The sequence below is a fragment of the Daucus carota genome, chromosome 3 (assembly GCF_001625215.2).
Source record: "Daucus carota subsp. sativus chromosome 3, DH1 v3.0, whole genome shotgun sequence".
Lineage (NCBI taxonomy): Eukaryota > Viridiplantae > Streptophyta > Magnoliopsida > Apiales > Apiaceae > Daucus > Daucus carota.
Genome location: NC_030383.2, coordinates 54,502,130 through 54,522,604, shown reverse-complemented (window position 1 = coordinate 54,522,604; position 20,475 = coordinate 54,502,130). Strand labels below are relative to the sequence as shown.

The following is a 20,475-nucleotide window of genomic DNA, read 5'->3' as shown; positions in this document are numbered from 1 at the left end:
GCTTTTACATAAATTAATTTGAATAACTTTCTGAATAATAATTTAATAGTTAAATTATATATGAAAAATTATAAATAAATTCCAAAATTATATTATTTTATATATTTTTTGAAATATGTATAGAAAAACCGTAAACAAAAGTGAAAAACGGAAGGACCACTAGACTGGTGGATGGTAGCAGCCTAGCAGGAGCCGGTTACGAGTCTAAACTTTCATAATTTTTGTATCTATTGTGTGTATATCCTTTTTGCCGACAATAAGTGTTCCGGAAGCCGTGAACTGCTGAAACACTCTGTAATCTCTCTCCCCTCATCTCTCTCTCCCCTAACTCTCCACAAGTTTCTCCTACTCCTCCCCCATGTACACCACATGACACACATATCTTAGCAGCCCTCTTGTTCTCTTCCTACATGAAAACCTCAAACATCTCCCACCACCTTAACATTAATGACCAAGAACATCACAAAAGCAATGCTTCCAGCTCTGAAATTGTTGGGGTTTCAGACAACAACAGAGAATCTTCAGCTTCACAGTGTTCAGCTGATGCTGTGGATCTAGAAAGGGGTGTTCTTGGAAACAACAAAGAGGTGCATTTGAAGAGTGATGTGGCTGAGAGAGATTGTAGGATTTGTCATATGAGTTTGGACTCATCTAATCAAGAATCTGGGGGTTCTATTGAATTGGGTTGTGCTTGTAAAGATGATTTGGCCGCTGCACATAAACATTGTGCTGAGGCCTGGTTCAAGATTAAAGGCAATAAGTAAGAATCTGAATATCTTTCTTAAAGTTTTCATCTTTACTTTTGTTTTGTTTGTGTGGTTGTTAATTTGTTCATTTCTAGGCACAGCTATTTTGCCTTTTCTTGTTTTTGGTATACAATTGTTGAACTAATTCCTTAGAATTTCATCCGAATTGCTTTTTTCTAAGTAAGAAAATGTTGGGTAAGAGTTGGAGTTATAGTAGAGACATTTTTGTAAGTATTAACTGGTCCATTTCAAAACAATAATATTTGCTTTTAACAACATAATGATCTTAAATTCTCATTTTCTTACTGTGATAAGTATTAATTTTCCTTCTCTTTAGTAGATTTATATGTGGAGATGTCAAGTACTCATTATTGTGGATTTGTGGTGGTATATAATTGCTATTTTAGTTTGAACAGTTGTCATATAAGTATTCTAAATATATAAATTATCGAGGAACATTTATATTGAGCTGAAAAGAATAGTCAATTTCTGAGTGATTTCTGCCAAAAAGGGTTAGGTTCAGCACATGGTATTTAAGAATGGAATTCCTTATGATTGCCAAATTGCTTCTATGTGGAATTCACTTTTATTGAAAAAGAATGTGAAAAAAGTGACAATAAATAAAAAGGAAACCAATCCAGATAATTTGATTTAGGAATCTGCTCACGTCTCTTACCTTACTGGGAGTGTTAGTTTTGTATTTGCAAGTGGTTTTGACCACTAGATGCGTCTTTCTTGGTTATAGATACTGTATGTGGCACTTGCAGTCCAGCAGATATTTATACATGATGACATTGACCTGGTCACACTGATTCCTGTATGTTTAGCTTTCAAATCTGTCTGAGTAATCATGAGTGCTTTGTATAAAATTCGAAAGTTTCTTCCATCTATTGTCACTAGATTTTTTTCATTCCTTTATTGGAGGAGGGTTTATTGACCTTGTTAGAATATAATGATCATTTCTGGGTCCTATATCATGATCCTGGTAAAACGCCTTTCCCTAAAAGATCTGTCAAGGTAGCAAATATTACAGGATCATACAGGACGAACAGTGCTACAAACTGGACAAGATTTCCTGTGAAGATCATATTAGGCCCATGTCAAATCATCTAATGCAGGAAAAGATTATGTATTGTGTCTTAGTCAAGTGCTGTATAAGTAGTCCTCTATTGACATTTATGTATGCTGAGATGAAACGTTTTCTCATTATTTACCTCAATAAAAAAATGACCAACTATTAATACAGTTTTTAAGTCTTAGAAAACCTATTCATATGTTATGCTTTTGTTACTTCTTTTGATTTTCCCTTGTTTTGCTTTATCGTTACTGTCACTAGTTGCACATAAAGTTTATCTATGTTTATTCAAGCAGATCTGTCATTTAGTAACTAAATGGTTTCCTACTAATGTTCATGGAGTGGACTATTCTATATAAATAGTTTTATCTTTCACAAGTAACATTGTAATTATCAAGGAGTATTTATAAAGTAAGATTGTATTGCCTTCACTGCCGAAAAATATATTGTACTAAATGTTACTATGTATCATTTTAAAAGTTGACACTTCCCCTGATTTTAAAGGGTGAGTAGTAGTTTTACTTAAATACCTTTTACACAGTAATTTATCTTAATTATGAATACTAACTGCTCCCCAGGCCCCAGCACATGGTAAAGTGTCATGGTTTGCTGGATTGCTGTATTACACCTACTATGTTCACAAGCTTGAGTAAAATTGCAGGACAACTGTAATCTTTACATGTGAAACTGTTTGCCTTTTCCTCTATGAATTATGATACACTAATACCTTACCTGTTCACATTTAAGTTATTACTATGCAAACATATACCCCTAGTTCTCTGGAAACATGTTGATCATTTTTTGAACCTGGTTATTTGCTTGTTCTCCTTGGAGGAGTGGGTGAAGCCGTGAGGGGAATTAGAGATTTTCCAGCCTTCCGATTTATAAAATCTTCTCCTAGACCCTGATAGTCCATAGAATAATGTACTGCCTTATATCAAGTGGGAACTAAGCCTGTCAATGCGAAAACAGTCCTCTACCTTATTCCTTTTTTGAAAGAGTTCCAAACAATGTATAAATGATGCTTTTTATGTGTACCTCAGCTTTTGGTAATTTTTCAATGTATCATAGTGTTTTTACATTTACTAGATCCTTAGTCTAATTTATATGATATTTACTGATATACAAATAGTGAGATGGATAAAGCAATTAGAGATATTGAAGTCTGATGATCAATTTGACACATCAAAATTTGAGGATTATAGTTTGAACTTTTGTAATCACTTTATTGCACTATATTATTAAACGGTATATTAATGCTAGTAGAAACTCTGCAACGTATTCATAATATATCCTTAATATCTATTAGTTATGTCAAGGTTCTCAATTCTTCACTTTAGAAACTGCTGAAAGAGTATCATTACTAGCGCCTTTGGTTTTCCACTTAGTCAAACTGCAGTATATTTCACCTGACCTATGGATTAAAATTATACAGCAAACACCTCTAAAATTAGAATCTGCACTCTTCATTAAAATGGATTCTGCTGAGACATTAATTTAATTATTATGTGTATTCTTCATCAGAAGGGTCTTTCTTTGTCTTATAAATATGTACTAATCTTGCTTGAATACCTTTAAACTGCAGAACTTGTGAAATTTGTGGATCAGTTGCACGTAATGTAGCTGGTCCAAATGAGGTAGAATTACTTGAGCAGTGGAATGAAGCAAATGATGCTGCTACAGCTTCCACATCAGCGCCTTTGTCAGAAACCCGAAGCTTTTGGCAGGGGCATCGATTTCTTAACTTCTTGCTGGGTTGTATGGTCTTTGCCTTTGTCATATCTTGGTTGTTCCATTTCAATGTGCCGTCGCGAGATTGACTGCAAAAGGTTATTAAGAAGAAGCAAGAACTGTATTGTAAAAATAGCAATTTTCGGGTACTTCTGTTTTGTTGATTAGTCTTGAATTGTAGGGATAATATGTATCCCGCTGTTGGTTGTTTATAGTAGTCGCCGTTTCAACTCCCATGTAAAAATATGAGTTATTAGTGATTTGTTAATCCAGCGACCTAGTTATTTGCTCTGTCGTCGATTTATTGTTTTGTTTATCTTCTATGTTTGCGTGGTTAAGATATTGCTTGTTCCCATGGATGGCAAACAGGTTGATCAATGGCAAAGGGATCGATCGAAAAGGGTTTTAAGTAAAAAATGAGATAGTGAGGAAGATTTCAGCTTTAATTATTGCATTTTATTTTCAGGATTGATTTTTATCTTGATGCTAAATCTTAATATACATAGGGCCAGAAGTTACACTAAAGGGTCCAGACATCTGACATGCGTATATTAGAAAGATATCTGACATGTGTATATTAGACACGTATGTTAGTAGATTTTAGTAATATATGTTTAGCAGCGAAAGAAGGATGTATATACTGAGGTGTTATGATTCAGTGAAAAATTTCTTTGTCCTAGGATTTTTGACATCAAGCACCTTTTTTCCGTCAAATGTGAAATGTATACTAGTATTATTCGTATATTTCGGATCGCTTTTTCTGCTAAATTGTGGGCATTAATTAAAGGACACCACAAAGTTCTATTTGAACAGTCCACACAATCTTTCATCCCAACATTGTTGACTTGGCAAGGATGATAAATGTAGCAAGAATTATTTTCCTAGCTCCATTATTTTTCAATGTCCTAGAAGGACCTCAGCATTGGCTGTGAAACTGTTGGAATTTGGTGTTTTTAGTGCATCAAATTCAAACTTTTTTAAAAATCTTGCGAACATATAATCATCCACGCGTAGCACTTGGAAACTTTATTCTACTCTTCCCAACTTTATTCTACTCTTCCCACATACAAGGGTGGAAAAAACTAATGTTGTGTCTGATACGTTTGATGCGCTAATTGTGCCCTTGTTTAACAGCACATACTTATGTTCTTGGTTTATAAATTTCTGCAGAGAAGAATAGTCCGTAGAAGGGTTCAACAACACGTACCCTTAGATTAGAAATATTTGCAAAGAATTTGTGAGAAAGAGTTAACACCGCACGTATTTCGTCTCTTTTTGAAGCAAGACCCAGACCTAGCTCCAAGTCAATTAACCATTATGCAGAACTTCTTTAAATCGCGTCAAGGGTTCTTATAATGTTGTCAAGTGACAGCATGAGCTATGTCTCGAGCAACCCCAATGGTGTTACCTATTTTGAACCCCTAAAATATAATAAAATAATGATTACCAAGCAAAAACGTGTTTTCCTCCAACAGTATTCCCTGTAATCATCTCTATATTTGAAAAAAATAATATTTTTATTAGAACTTTTACTATGATGGGGTAGATAAAAAAGAGAGGAAAATGAAAAATTAAAGAAAATGAGGGAGGGAGATAAGGTGGAAAAGATAGGGGCTTACTTTTCTATCCCCTAAAGAAGGGGTTTTGTTTTCTCTCACCTAAAAATTTTAGGTAGAAGAGAAGGGTTGGAGTGAAGAATTTTTACTCAAACTCCTATTTTTGTCCACGTAAGCTCATTATAGGTAAGGGAGATGTTCTCTTGGAGTTGCTCTAAACCAGTCTCGTTTCTCATTTTTGTGATAAATCAATTATTAACAAACGTCGAGCCATTTTTTGTTAACATAACGATATCAAGTCCTCATTGCAATCGATGCTATTAGAACCTGTTTGTCCCGGCTTAAAAAAGCAGACCTGATTATAATTTATAAAAGATTCCGTTACTGACATCGAGATTCGTCCCGTTAAAAACATTCGTGCATTCTGATAACGTCAAATCCCGTTTTGGTGCTTCCTCCGCTGTGTACTGGTGTCTTGCGGTGTAGCTGCTGGACGGGTGTCTGCAAAACAACACCGGAGGGGGGTTTGAGCCCCGCGGCGCCTCCGGCGTGAGAATGAGTACAGGCGTCGGAAAATAGATAGACGGGAAATGAGCTATCTATGTGTGGTGGGTGAAGGTGTATGGCTGCTGTGTATGGTGGCTTAGAGTGTGTGAGAAATATGAGAGTGTGGAGAAGAAGATCCTTAAGCCTCTCATCCTTGGTCTATTTATAGGCCAAGGATTAGGGTTTAAGGATGTGTACCTTGGATCCTGCTGTCCATCTGTAGGGCTTGGATGCTTAACACCTGTCCAGGCGTCAGCTAAGGAATAGTATTTTGGAGTGTTATGAGGTTTGTCTTCATAGTGTCAGTAGCTGGCATTGGGTATTGTCCTTGTCATGTCAGACTGCAACTTGTTCAGGTGTCGGTTTGGACTCTTGTGTCCCGGTCCGGGGGAAGGATGGATAGGTTGCGTCTGGGTCCGGGATCATCTCCGGGGTCCGAGATCATCTCCAAGGTCCGGGATCGTCTCCTGGTTCTGAGATCATCTCCTGGGTCCGGGACCATATCCGGGTCATATCGTGCTCGGGTCCGGATTAAGCCAATCCAGAGTCCGGGTTAAGCCAATCCTTTTCATGTTAGAATGTGGCTTGTTCAGGTGTCGGCTTGGACTCTTGTGTCCCGGTCCGGGAGAAGAGTGGATAGGTTGTGTTTGGGTCCGGGACCATCTCCTGGGTCCGGGATCGTCTCCTGGGTCCGGGATCATCTCCGGGTCATATCGTGTTCGGGTCCGGATTAAGCCAATCCAGGGTCCAGATTAAGCCAATCCGGGTTATACCCTATCATTTGCCCCCCACTCCCTTATACAGATTTTCTGTGTGAGGGAGTTGAGTGTATTGTCCGGTGCGGGCTGATTGCGGAGAAGGTGGAGTTTTTCATTTGCCCCCCTGTCCGGGCTAACCTGGACAAGGTGGAATTTTTGCTTTTGCGCCTCTATCCCGGTTAATCCGGTATTAGGCGAAGAATCCTGCTTTTGCTCCTCTGCCCGGGTTGACCCGGACTAGGTGTGAAATCTTGCTCACCTATCCAGGTGGATCCAGACATGGTGTGAAATTTTGCTTTTGCCCCCCCTGTCCGGACCGATCTGGACGAAGTGGTGGGATTCTGCTTTTTGCCCCCGTCTGGGTTGATCAGGGTAGGATGTGAGATTTTGCTTTTTGTCCCTCGGCCTGGGTTGATCCGGACAAGAGGTGAGTCTGGTTAGATTGCTCGGCATGAGTCCGGACGGGATTGCTCCACATGTGTCCGGACGGGATTGCTTGACATGAGTCCGGGTGATTGCTTTTTTTTTTTTTTTTTTTTTTGCCTTAGAAAAATTTTTCCAAGTAAGATAGCTCATGATTGAACCGGGGTACTCGGGTTCTCAAAATTGAACCGGGGTAGCTTTTGCTTTTTGCCTTGGAAAATTTTTTTAAGTAAGAGATAGATCATGATTGAACCCGGGTAGCTTTTTGTTTGTTTGCCTTGGAAAATAATTTTTCCAAGTAAGAGATATGTCATAACTGGACCGGGGTAGCTTTTTGTTTGTTTGCCTTATAAAATAATTTTTCCAAGTAAGATAGCTCATGATTGAACCGGGGTACTCGGGTTCTCAAAATTGAACCGGGGTAGTTTTTGATTTTTGCCTTGGAAAATTTTTCCAAGTAAGAGATAGATCATGATTGAACCCGGGTAGCTTTTTGTTTGTTTGCCTTGGAAAATAATTTTTCCAAGTAAGAGATAGATCGTGATTGAACCCGGGTAGCTTTTTGTTTGTTTGCCTTGGAAAATAATTTTTCCAAGTAAGAGATATGTTATAACTGGACCGGGGTAGCTTTTTGTTTGTTTGCCTTGGAAAATAATTTTTCCAAGTAAGAGATAGATCATGATTGAACCCGGGTAGCTTTTTGTTTATTTGCCTTGGAAAATAATTTTTCCAAGTAAGAGATATGTCATAACTGGACCGGGGTAGCTTTTTGTTTGTTTGCCTTAGAAAATTTTTTCCAAGTAAGATAGCTCATGATTGAACCGGAGTACTCGGGTTCTCAAAATTGAACCGGGTTAGCTTTTGCTTTTTGCCTTGGAAAATTTTTCCAAGTAAGAGATAGATCGTGATTGAACCCGGGTAGCTTTTTGTTTGTTTGCCTTGGAAAATAATTTTTCCAAGTAAGAGATAAGTCATAACTGGACCGGGGTAGCTTTTTGTTTGTTTGCCTTGGAAAATAATTTTTCCAAGTAAGAGATAGATCATGATTGAACCCGGGTACTCGGGATCTCAAAATTGAACCGGGGTAACTTTTGCTTTTTGCCTTGGAAAATTTTTCCAAGTAAGAGATAGATCATGATTGAACCCGGGTAGCTTTTTGTTTGTTTGCCTTGGAAAATAATTTTTCCAAGTAAGATAGCTCATGATTGAACCGGGGTACTCGGGTTCTCAAAATTGAACCGGGGTAGTTTTTGATTTTTGCCTTGGAAAATTTTTCCAAGTAAGAGATAGATCATGATTGAACCCGGGTAGCTTTTTGTTTGTTTGCCTTGGAAAATAATTTTTCCAAGTAAGATAGCTCATGATTGAACCGGGGTACTCGGGTTCTCAAAATTGAACCGGGGTAGTTTTTGATTTTTGCCTTGGAAAATTTTTCCAAGTAAGAGATAGATCATGATTGAACCCGGGTAGCTTTTTGTTTGTTTGCCTTGGAAAATAATTTTTCCAAGTAAGAGATAGATCATGATTGAACCCGGGTAGCTTTTTGTTTGTTTGCCTTGGAAAATAATTTTTCCAAGTAAGAGATAGATCATGATTGAACCCGGGTAACTTTTGTTTTTTGCCTTGGAAAATTTTTCCAAGTAAGAGATAGATCATGATTGAACCCGGGTAGCTTTTTGTTTGTTTGCCTTGGAAAATAATTTTTCCAAGTAAGAGATAGATCATGATTGAACCCGGGTAGCTTTTGCTTTTTGCCTTGGAAAATTTTTCCAAGTAAGAGATAGATCATGATTGAACCCGGGTAGCTTTTTGTTTGTTTGCCTTGGAAAATAATTTTTCCAAGTAAGAGATAGATCATGATTGAACCCGGGTAGCTTTTTGTTTGTTTGCCTTGGAAAATAATTTTTCCAAGTAAGAGATAGATCATGATTGAACCCGGGTAGCTTTTTGTTTGTTTGCCTTGGAAAAAATTTTTCCAAGTAAGATAGCTCATGATTGAACCCGGGTAGCTTTTTGTTTGTTTGCCTTGGAAAATAATTTTTCCAAGTAAGAGATAGATCATGATTGAACCCGGGTAGCTTTTGCTTTTTGCCTTGGAAAATTTTTCCAAGTAAGAGATAGATCATGATTGAACCCGGGTAGCTTTTTGTTTGTTTGCCTTGGAAAATAATTTTTCCAAGTAAGAGATAGATCATGATTGAACCCGGGTAGCTTTTTGTTTGTTTGCCTTGGAAAATAATTTTTCCAAGTAAGAGATAGATCATGATTGAACCCGGGTAGCTTTTTGTTTGTTTGCCTTGGAAAAAATTTTTCCAAGTAAGATAGCTCATGATTGAACCCGGGTAGCTTTTTGTTTGTTTGTCTTAGAAAAATTTTTCCAAGTAAGATAGCTCACGATTGAACCGGGGTACTCGGGTTCTCAAAATTGAACCGGGGTAGCTTTTGCTTTTTGCCTTAGAAAATTTTTCCAAGTAAGAGATAGATCGTGATTGAACCCGGGTAGCTTTTTGTTTGTTTGCTTTGGAAAATAATTTTTCCAAGTAAGAGATATGTCATAACTGGACCGGGGTAGCTTTTTGTTTGTTTGCCTTGGAAAATAATTTTTCCAAGTAAGAGATAGATCATGATTGAAGCGGGACTTGCTCATAAGCCTTTATTCTTCTAGCTGGATCCTTCTTTGAATTTTCTGCTCTAGCTTTTCTCCTTCTTCCCTCCGGATGTGTTCTGTTTTTTCTTCTTTTTTTTTTTGGCCAGGATCTTTCGCCTTGTGGCATCACTTTTTCTCTACTTCTTTTTCCTTACTTTGTCACCAATCCGGTCAAAAACGGAACCCCGGGATTGGCGGGAATTTTCAAAGTCTTCAAAATCAGCAATCAACCCGGGTCCTTTGAGGTTCTCGGCTCGTTGTTCCTGGTATAACCGGATTGCTTCGGCCAACTCTATGTTGGTTAGATATGTAACATGGTCTGCGGTCATCGGGACATCGATGCACTTAACTGGTTCATTTCAATTGTGACTCGGGCATCGTCTAGGTTGATCCGGGTCTCTTCTGGATTGATCCCGGTCAAGAGTGGTTTAGAGATGAGATCCTGATGTGGATTGTCCTGGTCCACCGGGTTGAACTGCTAGGATCGGGTTGATTGGGTTTGGGTTTTTCCACCTCTTGTCATGATTATAGTGAATGATTTAAACAAGAACTACCCAGGGAGTATGCTTGCTTTTTGGTGAAAGTGTATGTGTGCATTATAGACAATAGTGGAATGATAGAAATAGTGTAGGCAGATAGTCAACTTACTACTTCAAGAAATGCTAGAAATAGTTAAATGACAAAGGTGTAAGGGACTACAGGACAAGGTGTCTTGATGTACTACAGACAAAGTTAGGGTGCTTCTAGACAGGGTTTGCTAACATGCACACAACAAAGAGAATCATGGCTGAGAGGGTTTTGAGAGATTTGAGTGCATTTTGAAGCTTACAGGGTTGAATCGGGACTCCCTTTTCGGGAGTTTGCTGATGAAGATGAGTCCAGTGGCACCGTGACCACAGGACGGAGAATACAACCTCCCCCTCCTTCTAGCGCCAAATGATAACGTCAAATCCCGTTTTGGTGCTTCCTCCGCTGTGTACTGGTGTCTTGCGGTGTAGCTGCTGGACGGGTGTCTGCAAAACAACACCGGAGGGGGGTTTGAGCCCCGCGGCGCCTCCGGCGTGAGAATGAGTACAGGCGTCGGAAAATAGATAGACGGGAAATGAGCTATCTATGTGTGGTGGGTGAAGGTGTATGGCTGCTGTGTATGGTGGCTTAGAGTGTGTGAGAAATATGAGAGTGTGGAGAAGAAGATCCTTAAGCCTCTCATCCTTGGTCTATTTATAGGCCAAGGATTAGGGTTTAAGGATGTGTACCTTGGATCCTGCTGTCCATCTGTAGGGCTTGGATGCTTAACACCTGTCCAGGCGTCAGCTAAGGAATAGTATTTTGGAGTGTTATGAGGTTTGTCTTCATAGTGTCAGTAGCTGGCATTGGGTATTGTCCTTGTCATGTCAGACTGCAACTTGTTCAGGTGTCGGTTTGGACTCTTGTGTCCCGGTCCGGGGGAAGGATGGATAGGTTGCGTCTGGGTCCGGGATCATCTCCGGGGTCCGAGATCATCTCCAAGGTCCGGGATCGTCTCCTGGTTCTGAGATCATCTCCTGGGTCCGGGACCATATCCGGGTCATATCGTGCTCGGGTCCGGATTAAGCCAATCCAGAGTCCGGGTTAAGCCAATCCTTTTCATGTTAGAATGTGGCTTGTTCAGGTGTCGGCTTGGACTCTTGTGTCCCGGTCCGGGAGAAGAGTGGATAGGTTGTGTTTGGGTCCGGGACCATCTCCTGGGTCCGGGATCGTCTCCTGGGTCCGGGATCATCTCCGGGTCATATCGTGTTCGGGTCCGGATTAAGCCAATCCAGGGTCCAGATTAAGCCAATCCGGGTTATACCCTATCACATTCCGTGATAAATCTACCAAATGTTTTGGACTCCTCTCCCAATTTCCTAACACATTCCCTCTGGTTAACACACTCCAAAGAACTAAACCATAAATCACTAAAAAAGAGAGATTGCAGCTGTACAATCGGATGTTAAAGACACATAAAAACCAACCTAACATATGTCCTAGAATAAGCTTTCAACAATAAGATGCTAACAGATGGCGGAGCAGAAGAAGATAAAATTCACACGACTGGAAGAGATAGTTAATAAGAAAAAAGCAGATTTGACAGAAGATTAAGATTTAAGCTAAATCATGAGAGGCTAATAAAAAGTGATCAGTCCCACGTTGGGGTGTCTTAACTCATTTGATTGTGCGTTGAATAGAAAAAGTATGTACATGTGGATAATTTGTTGAGATGCAAAAAGACAGGGATCAGGTGAGTGTCGTATGTGCATTATAAGCTGTACCCAGTGTCGGAATTGTGTGGATAATTATGGGGGGTTTGTATGCATTGATTTTGAGAGAGAGCATCAGATGTGTTGGTGGGGCCGCTTGATTGTGCTCTCAACATGCCGTGATCTGCGCTGGGTTGACAGCCTGCGTGCTGTGGCAGAATACTCCCGGAGATCAAAACAAAGATTATTTAATTTTTTTCCTCAAACCGTGATTTTTACGGTGTTTACTCGAATTCCGATTGAATTAAATTTTTTATCACCTTAGTGCAGAGTTATTCTTCTATAAGACCTTCCATCGTCACTAGAATTATAAATACTAAAAAAAATATCTAAACACGAAAATTAAGAACTATTTTATGCTCATAAATAACTTCTCATCTATAAATAATAAATATTTTTTTAAAATTAAGTTAAACGGTTCCGTTATAAATTAATTGAAGAATTTTCTCCAACTCATTCATGGAGAGGACTAAAATTCACCTTTTGATGGAAAGATATGCTTAAGTTTGCATGTTTATCAGCTTCTGAATCAAGTCACGAAATCATCCCCTTTGCTCCAGCGAGACATTCACTCTTTCTTTTCCCTTTGTACTAGTAGACCACACATAAATAGAATCGATAATGTATAATGCGGTACAGATAAGGAACTACATATGCATGCATGCTCTATGTATTCGGACGTGTTCATCTTCACTAGTAAATTTTGGTACGTTAACTCAAGTTACGAAATAGTTCTTGTCATAGACTGATAACACATACCAGAATCCGATGCGTACATGTCGTTGCTTCGGACAACATTAAAAATACTAGGTACCACAACAAATCGGCATCAAGAATCTCAAATCTGTGTATGCGTATATGTATATGTTGTATTTATGTATTTACATATCGTGACAAATTAAAAAGATATGTATTGAATTTCACAGAACGTGCAGGGCATGATTGTAGACTTTTTTAAGCACACATTTCGTCTCTACTAATCTACGTAAAATATTGTGAACCTCCAAATCTAATTTCTTAGTCATAGTTTAAAACAGGTTGATTAGAATATAAGGGATGAGCCATATATCCACCTCAGACGCCTATAAGCGAACAAAAACTGAAGAGATTGAGTGTCTTTAATTAGTTATAACTATGAGTACCTTATATTTTAATCAAACTAATAATAAATGTGATGTCGGTCGGCTGCTCCGGCGAGAATTACTGGCAATATAATAAAGTCTAGAATTTAGGTGTGTGTTTTTTACACTACTATCAAAACCAGCAAAGTGTTGTTCATTAGAACTATCTGGGGACATTCATCCGATATGCATGCATCTCTACTGGGTTGCCCACGTCCTTTCTCATTTTCACTTTTATTTAATTAAAAAAAACCGATTCTAGGTTGATCTCTAATATAATTCAATTATAATTTCCCTTTCGCCCTCATTTCTTGTTGCGACTACATGTGTGTTAAAGTACGGTTACGTATCCAAATTCTGTTTCCAATTTTTTTTCCGCAAATGAGACAAACAATAATATTATTAGATGATTTATGTGCATACATGAGATCATATTATTATTAGTATGGGCAGGATCAATTATATATTATCAACTAAATTTGGAGAAAAAATTGAAAACATTTTTCGGGATACCTTGTTTTTTCTCTCATCTTAAATTTACGAGTTCAATATCTAAAAGAATCTCCAACGAGATTGATTACAATGATCGGCTAAATTGGATCCGGAAAACATTACATAATATTATAATATCCATTAAAAATGCTCTAAGTATTTAAAATTATATGTCAAAATGATATCTTCAGATATTACCATCAAAATTGTGTTCTAAAGTGATAAACCTATCCGGGTCTACCTTTGTGCCCAGCACGTGTGATCATGAGATAACATTCAAGGTATAGTTGCATATCAAGGAAATAATCTCATGGCATGCATGGGGCCGTTCTAGATTTCCCCATGTTAGAATATTTTTATTACGAACCCATCACATATAAATTAGATTCCTCAAATCATTACTCTCGATAATAAATTAAAAATCAACACAACAAACAAAAGTTGCCTAAATATTGAAGTCGCAACATAGATATACAAGATGCGTGCAGTCACGACATAAACAAAAAGTTGCACGTTATAGAACGGCCCTCGGTCGGTAGGTCAATCTCTTCATGTAAAATAGCTCACTTTTAATCCAAGCCACTCTCAACTCTTTCACAATATATTCTCCTTTCCTTGAGTCTCAACTCATAATTTCTCTCATCTTTTCTCTCTTCTCTCTTCTCTCTTTCTATCTCAATATTATCTATTAATCTTGATTCGAATGAGGACATTGTGCCCGAATTTAGATGGATATGAAGGTCTCGAAACGGTTCTTGAAGTGCCTATCCCTGAAGAGACTTTCGACTCTAGTAACAAAAATGTGTCATGGAAAAACATGAAGTCGTGGATCAAGCAAAACGGCGAGAAATCTCCCCCGTCGAGTCCTTTTGGATGTCGCAACATTTCTGACATCCAGCTTCTGCTCAGTGTCGTCGGAGCTCCTTTGATCCCTCTTCCGGTCCATTCGAATCACTCTATGAGCAGGAACATCAAAGACCATCCTATTGTAAGACATTTTTTACGAGGATCATTATATGCTAACGACATTTAAATTATATTGTGCACATTTTTTATAATTCCGGGTCAAAAATTTGGAAAGTGCATTTTGTAATGGGATGAATTATGTATTAATGCAGGAAGGTGCGATGGCGAAATACATAGTGCAGCAGTATATAGCAGCCTGTGGAGGCGAAAACGCATTGAATCGAATTGATAGCATGTACGCGATGGGGAAGGTGAAGATGGCAACATCAGAGTTTATTAGTGGAGATGGTAAAATTATGAAGAGTAGGAGTATTAAAAACGGAGGTGGAGAAATGGGAGGATTCGTGTTGTGGCAGAAAAGGCCTGATCTTTGGTGCTTGGAGTTGCTGGTGTCCGGCTACAAGATCAGTGCTGGTAGTGATGGGAAGGTGGCCTGGAGGCAGACACCGTGGCACAGCTCCCACGCCTCTCGAGGCCCCCCTCGACCTCTCCGTCGTTCTCTGCAGGTACTAAAAAATTTATTTTCACGTTTGAAGTTCTGAAAACGTTCAAATTCAAAATTAGATATCATGTTAAGTGATCAGCTCTTTTACTAGATTCACCCTGTGAAATAATTGTGGGACAGGGGTTTCGGTTTACTTTATTGAACCTACCTTGGAAAGTTTGTTAAAGCAGATGCACCAAATAGTTTTTGAGGATCTTTTAGACTTTAAGAAAAGAGATAGCGCGTCCTTTGAATATTTAAGTTAGTTACAACTCACAGATTCTTTCAGTTCCTTTGCAAGTCATTTTGTGTAGGACCTGACTCACCATCAAGCCACCAATCCAGCTATTTATCTACTTTGCTTTTAAGCATTTTCATCTTTCTAATTAATCTTAATAGACTACTTAAAAAGTCTACATGTTTGTTGGTCTGAATTTGAAATTTTGTTCTTGTTACTAAAAGTCTACCTGAAATGGTCACGTTAAGTCATAAATCACAATTTTAAAGTCATCCAAACAGGTTCCAGGTGTGACACTAGCTAAGTTGAAATCAGTGACAATCTGTTATAATTACAGCCTATTTACAACATGGAACTAGCGCTGATTATCATATGATTCTGATTTACAGGGTCTTGATCCAAAGAATACGGCAAATTTATTCTCTAATTCGATATGTGTTGGCGAGAAGACGGTGAACAATGAAGACTGCTTTGTGCTGAAGCTGCAAGCAAACAAGTCAGCTCTGAGGGAAAGAAGCAGTGGCAGTGTAGATATCATCCAGCACACAATCTGGGGATATTTTAGCCAGAAAACAGGGCTCCTTGTGAAACTAGAGGACTCTCATCTCCTCCGAATCAAGTCCAAAATCCCTGATGAAGACAGTGTTCTTTGGGAGACAACGATGGAGTCATTGATCCAAGATTATAGGACGATTGATGGTGTTAATATTGCACATGCAGGCAAGACATCCGTATCGTTATTCAGGTTCGGTGAAAACTCTGAAGTCAGTCATTCGAAGACGAGGATGGAAGAGGTGTGGACTATTGAAGAAGTTGATTTTAACATCAAGGGACTGTCGATGGATTGTTTCTTGCCTCCAGGCGACTTAAAAAAGGAAGATGACGGATCATACGGTGTTGTTGCTACAACATTGCCGCAATTCAAAGTCAGATCAGATTCAACAAAATTTGGTTTCGCAAAGGTTATGGCGGTTGATGTAGAAGTTGAATGCAATAACTAGGAGGCGCGAAAGAAGACGAAGATTTGTAAAATAAATCTTAATTTTGAGTTTGTAAATATATATGTAGCAGTGAAGGGTACGACAAAAATATGTGTAATTAGTAGATAAGGGAAGTGATTATGCACTCCAAATATGTATTGTTTCATTTGTTTAGCGATGAGCAGTGTATTTGCACGCCAAATCTGTGTACCATAAGTCCAGTATGATATGAGAATCGGTACTTGGTCTGTCACAAAGCAAATCAGATTCATCTTTTTGATAACTATGAACTATGATTGCCTGTAAATTCGATCCCTTCTCCGAAAATTCAACAATGCGTAAGCTTGTTAGGTATAGACTTCATGGTGGAAAAAATGTCAGATTTCCCCCCAGAAACCTATACAGAGTGTGAGAAACGTATACAATCAGACTGATCATTCCAAATTAACTGTTACAACCCCAATTTAGTGGCACATCTAAACAAGAAGTTCGAATATAGGAGTACAATTTAATTTTGCTTGCATTGAACGATTTAAGAAACTAAACGCAGGACAATAGAACTTCACAAAAGCCTAATCCTCAAGACAGATTCGCCTGATCACAAGTTCTATTGCAATGGATATTTTAACTATTCTTTCAAGACTCAAGCAGATCCACAATCGACTCTAAACTTTTTCTATTGTGATTTCAAAGATGATAGTCCTCCGTCCCAAATGAGTAGTCACTCCAACTTTTTAGTCTAACTACTGATTTGGGACAAATGGAGTCTTTAGTTTACATCTCTAAATAAGCAGAATTTTCAGGAGTTGATTAAGAAAATTCATATAAGAAACAAAATTTTAGGGTGATCGTAGGCAGCTTCAGTTATAAACACAATTGTCGATGATATCACAAAAACAACAATTCTGTTAGCTATAGGTGGAATTAACAGATAGTTGTGATTAGTTTAACATTCATCAGAAACAAATGATTTTAAGAAGCCTTAATCTTCAATTGATTCATAATACTAGTACATTTTATTCACCATAGCAACATTTCTGCACAATCAAGACTCAACACTCAAGACCACTACAAAGGAAAGTGATAACTGATAACAAAACACAGACTCTCTAATTTTCAGACATTTTGGAACAAAATTAACCAGAAATCTGGATGGACTTGACATCAGGCTTCTTAACAACCTCCTTTGGCACAGTCACAGTCAAAACCCCATTCTCCATCCCAGCCTTGACCTGATCCACCTTTGCATTCTCCGGAAGCCTGAACCTCCTCAGAAACTTGCCACTGCTCCTCTCCACACGGTGCCAAGTGTCGCTCTTGTCCTCCTGCTCACGAGTCCTCTCTCCGCTGATCTGCAGGACACGATCATCTTCCACTTCCACCTTGACCTCTTCCTTCTTAAGGCCAGGCACATCAGCTTTGAACACGTGAGCCTCGGGAGTCTCCTTCCAGTCAATGGTTGCGTTGGCGAAAGAAGCCTCCCTTGAACGAAACTGATCAGAGAGCGGCCCGAAGCTGGAGTAGTTGTTGAAGGGAAAGCCCTGCAATTGATCCCACCCGTCCAGAGAGAATGGGTCGAATGCGTTGGATGATCTGCGCCCGAACAAGCTTGGAATCATCGACATTTTCGCTGCTTTATCAAATAGATCAAAAGACGAATTGATTTGTTGTGTGTGTATGTGAATTTGCTGATGATAATTTTTCTGGTGAGGAGAAGAGGGGGGAGGATGATATTTATAGTACAGGGGAGTGTGGGGAGTGGACGTTGCGAGAAGGATCTTCACGATTCTGGAATGTTCTGGGTTTCTCCGTACTCTCTGGTGGATATTTTATCTGTACACAAGCCTATCTAATTCTTCGGGTGACCACCATTATATTTGGCACGATTTAACTTCAATTTTTCAGTGCAATTGAAAAAGACATTCGTTTTTTCAAGTCCTTTAGGCTCGTAAAATTAGTTTGATGATTGTGTCATTTTATTATTTTTCATGACTATACGGTTGATGAGAGAGATTTTATGGCATAAATGGAATGAAATTTAGAAAGATAAATCTATATCTTCTTAATGAGCGCAATGCCCATTTAGCTCTTTACCCACGAGTTACCCATATTTTACCCGTTTTCAGTGTTAATCAGCTCACGGGCATGACCCGTTTACATTAACATAACCGGATTTGATAGCTCATATGGGACCTTAGCATTTATGACAGATACTCCGGAGTTGCCTTCCTCATGCGCAATCAGTGCAAAATCCGATCATTTGATTATTCTCCTGCAGTGCTGTAAATATGGTTAGTCGCTATGTCTTTCAAATTTCGAAATCATAACACCTCAATGCTTTAATTTCTGGCCATCCTCCTCCTCCGATCATCCTCGCCATTCTCATACCTTTTCCTTACGCGCCGCCTTCGCCCTCCAGCTACACACTGCATCACGTAGTCGGTGATTTGGTCGCTCTGTTGGATCATTTAAAGATTGGCAAGCTGTTTTCAGTGGGTCATGATTGGGGTCTTTCATAGCTTGGTGGTTTTGTCGGATTCAGCCTGATAGGTTTAAGGCTTTGTTTAGTCATGATTACCACATGTGCGGGTTTCAGGTAATTTTTTTTCCCCTTTGCTTTTCGTTTCGGAACTTTTCAATTTTGATGATAGCTTTGTGTGTGTTGTGTATAGTCTTAATATCTAATTGGATTAGTTAGTTTGATGTCTTGAAAATGTTTTTCTAATTATCATCGCGTCAAAACAAAGCCTGCATACACCTGCAGCAACCCCCTTAGTCACTTAGTGTTGATGATTGCAGGAGTGATGGGCATAATACAAAAAAATCACAATGTTTGCATACACATAGAGTAGTATTCTCACAAAAGTTTTTATTTTGCGACTTTCATTTTCTGTTTACATAATACAATATCACAATGTTTTAACAGAATGCTTTTATGCCACAATGCTTTTCCTCTGGCTAATGGTTATTCATGATAGATTGTTCTTCACAGGTTTCTTCACATGATAGATTCATTCCAATGCTCACAATTAAAGTATTCAGCTTGAATTCTAGAGGATTTCACTTATATAGCATGACAATGGGTGACAGCCCCCGTCGAAAACATGAACACAATTTGGCACAAGGCATGTATTGCTGCTATTCCAAACTTATTACACTCCTTCATAAAGATATATATGCCATGTTTTATGTAACGTAACAGATTTATAATGGTGGTGTTTATTTATTGTGACAGTGTCTTCGAAAACTTTGTCCGCAGACCGAAAATGAGTATCAGAAACCATGGAGATTAATACGCAATGAGGTTAGATAACGTAATCAGTTGAGTGCTGTTCTTATATATTGAATGAAAGTTTTTCATATTTTCCTCCGTTTCGTTTTGTCAGGTACAAAACGTCGTGTCCTCCGCAATGCTCTCGATGCCTTTTTGCAGCAGAGGGCTTAGAACATGCAGAACAAAGGTTCTCGATATCAAGGGTTTTGATGGTTCACTAATATGTCAATGTTTAGTCTAACATAGTGACATCAACAGTTTTTTTTTGCAGCTGCTCTGAATGGACATATTAATCGAGATAACCATGGTTACATATCTCAGCCCCAAGCAATTAGGAACCCGGCAGGTGAGAATCTTTATACTGTATGTTCATTCTTCGTCGTGTTTGATTTGCATCTCATACGCAGTGAAGATGCTCTCTCGGCTCATGATTACGCATTTTTTATATTTGGTATCATGGTAGACACACGAACTCTCTTATTCATCATAAACTGAAGTGTATGGTTTAATTTTTCAGCGAATCTCCCTGGAGATAATCAAGTCATAAATCAAACAAATTACGGTCTCAGGTTAATGGCATTCAATTTTATCAGACATCGGTAAATTGTCAATCTTTGTTTTATGATGGAAGATTTTTTTTGTCATTTGTAGTACCTGAGACGTGATATGCTATTTTTGTGTTTTTTTGCTGTGCGAAGATGTTGTTTTCCTGTTTTAAGCTCTCAATTGAGCCTATGTTTAACATTCTAAGCTGTTGAACCTTATTTTTTGCATTTGTAACTCCGTTGAGCTGCATTAAGATACAAGGCACCTTTACCACTTAAACCATGGAAGGAAGAGGCTGACGGCATTCCTGTGCTGCAACTTGAAGTGATAAGTCTGCAATCATTTTAAGCCTTATTTTGAGCGTTTCTTTAAGATTTTCTATGATTTTAAATATGTAAGTTGATATGCAGGTTCTAGGATGGATGATAACCCGGGTTCAAGTGAGTCGGGTTAGTTCTACATGGTTTTCCGAAAAATATCTAACTATGCAACATCTCCTTTTCTTACCATTTAAAAGTTTTCTGTGGCCTGTAAACGATGTTGGACTATCATGTCAATCTAATGTGGTTTCTAATTGGCTAAACCTACATCATTTATCTTCTGTGTTATTTTT

The 20,475-nt window shown here is 38.5% G+C and overlaps 3 protein-coding genes and 1 long non-coding RNA gene across 4 annotated transcripts; 3 read left to right on the top strand and 1 right to left on the bottom strand.

The window, feature by feature from the left end:
- Nucleotides 1-204: 204 nt before the first annotated feature.
- Nucleotides 205-3,843, top strand: LOC108210890 (uncharacterized). The gene is made up of 2 exons (XM_017382346.2): nucleotides 205-760; nucleotides 3,407-3,843. Exons 1-2 carry the CDS (start codon nucleotides 411-413, stop codon nucleotides 3,639-3,641), a joined length of 585 nt encoding a protein of 194 aa, XP_017237835.1. The 5' UTR covers nucleotides 205-410; the 3' UTR covers nucleotides 3,642-3,843.
- A 10,119-nt stretch (nucleotides 3,844-13,962) lies between these two features.
- LOC108211539 (uncharacterized) lies at nucleotides 13,963-16,304 on the top strand. Its single transcript, XM_017383169.2, has 3 exons — nucleotides 13,963-14,362; nucleotides 14,493-14,846; nucleotides 15,452-16,304. Exons 1-3 carry the CDS (start codon nucleotides 14,078-14,080, stop codon nucleotides 16,061-16,063), a joined length of 1,251 nt encoding a protein of 416 aa, XP_017238658.1. The 5' UTR covers nucleotides 13,963-14,077; the 3' UTR covers nucleotides 16,064-16,304.
- Nucleotides 16,305-17,012: 708 nt separating this feature from the next.
- Nucleotides 17,013-17,891, bottom strand: LOC108211582 (18.2 kDa class I heat shock protein). The gene has a single exon (XM_017383219.2). The coding sequence runs from the start codon at nucleotides 17,665-17,667 to the stop codon at nucleotides 17,179-17,181; it is 489 nt and encodes a 162-aa protein (XP_017238708.1). The 5' UTR covers nucleotides 17,668-17,891; the 3' UTR covers nucleotides 17,013-17,178.
- Nucleotides 17,892-19,423: 1,532 nt separating this feature from the next.
- Nucleotides 19,424-20,291, top strand: LOC135151465 (uncharacterized). The gene is made up of 3 exons (XR_010290199.1): nucleotides 19,424-19,503; nucleotides 19,588-19,662; nucleotides 19,834-20,291. It is a non-coding gene; the product is annotated as an uncharacterized LOC135151465 (long non-coding RNA).
- Nucleotides 20,292-20,475: the final 184 nt, after the last annotated feature.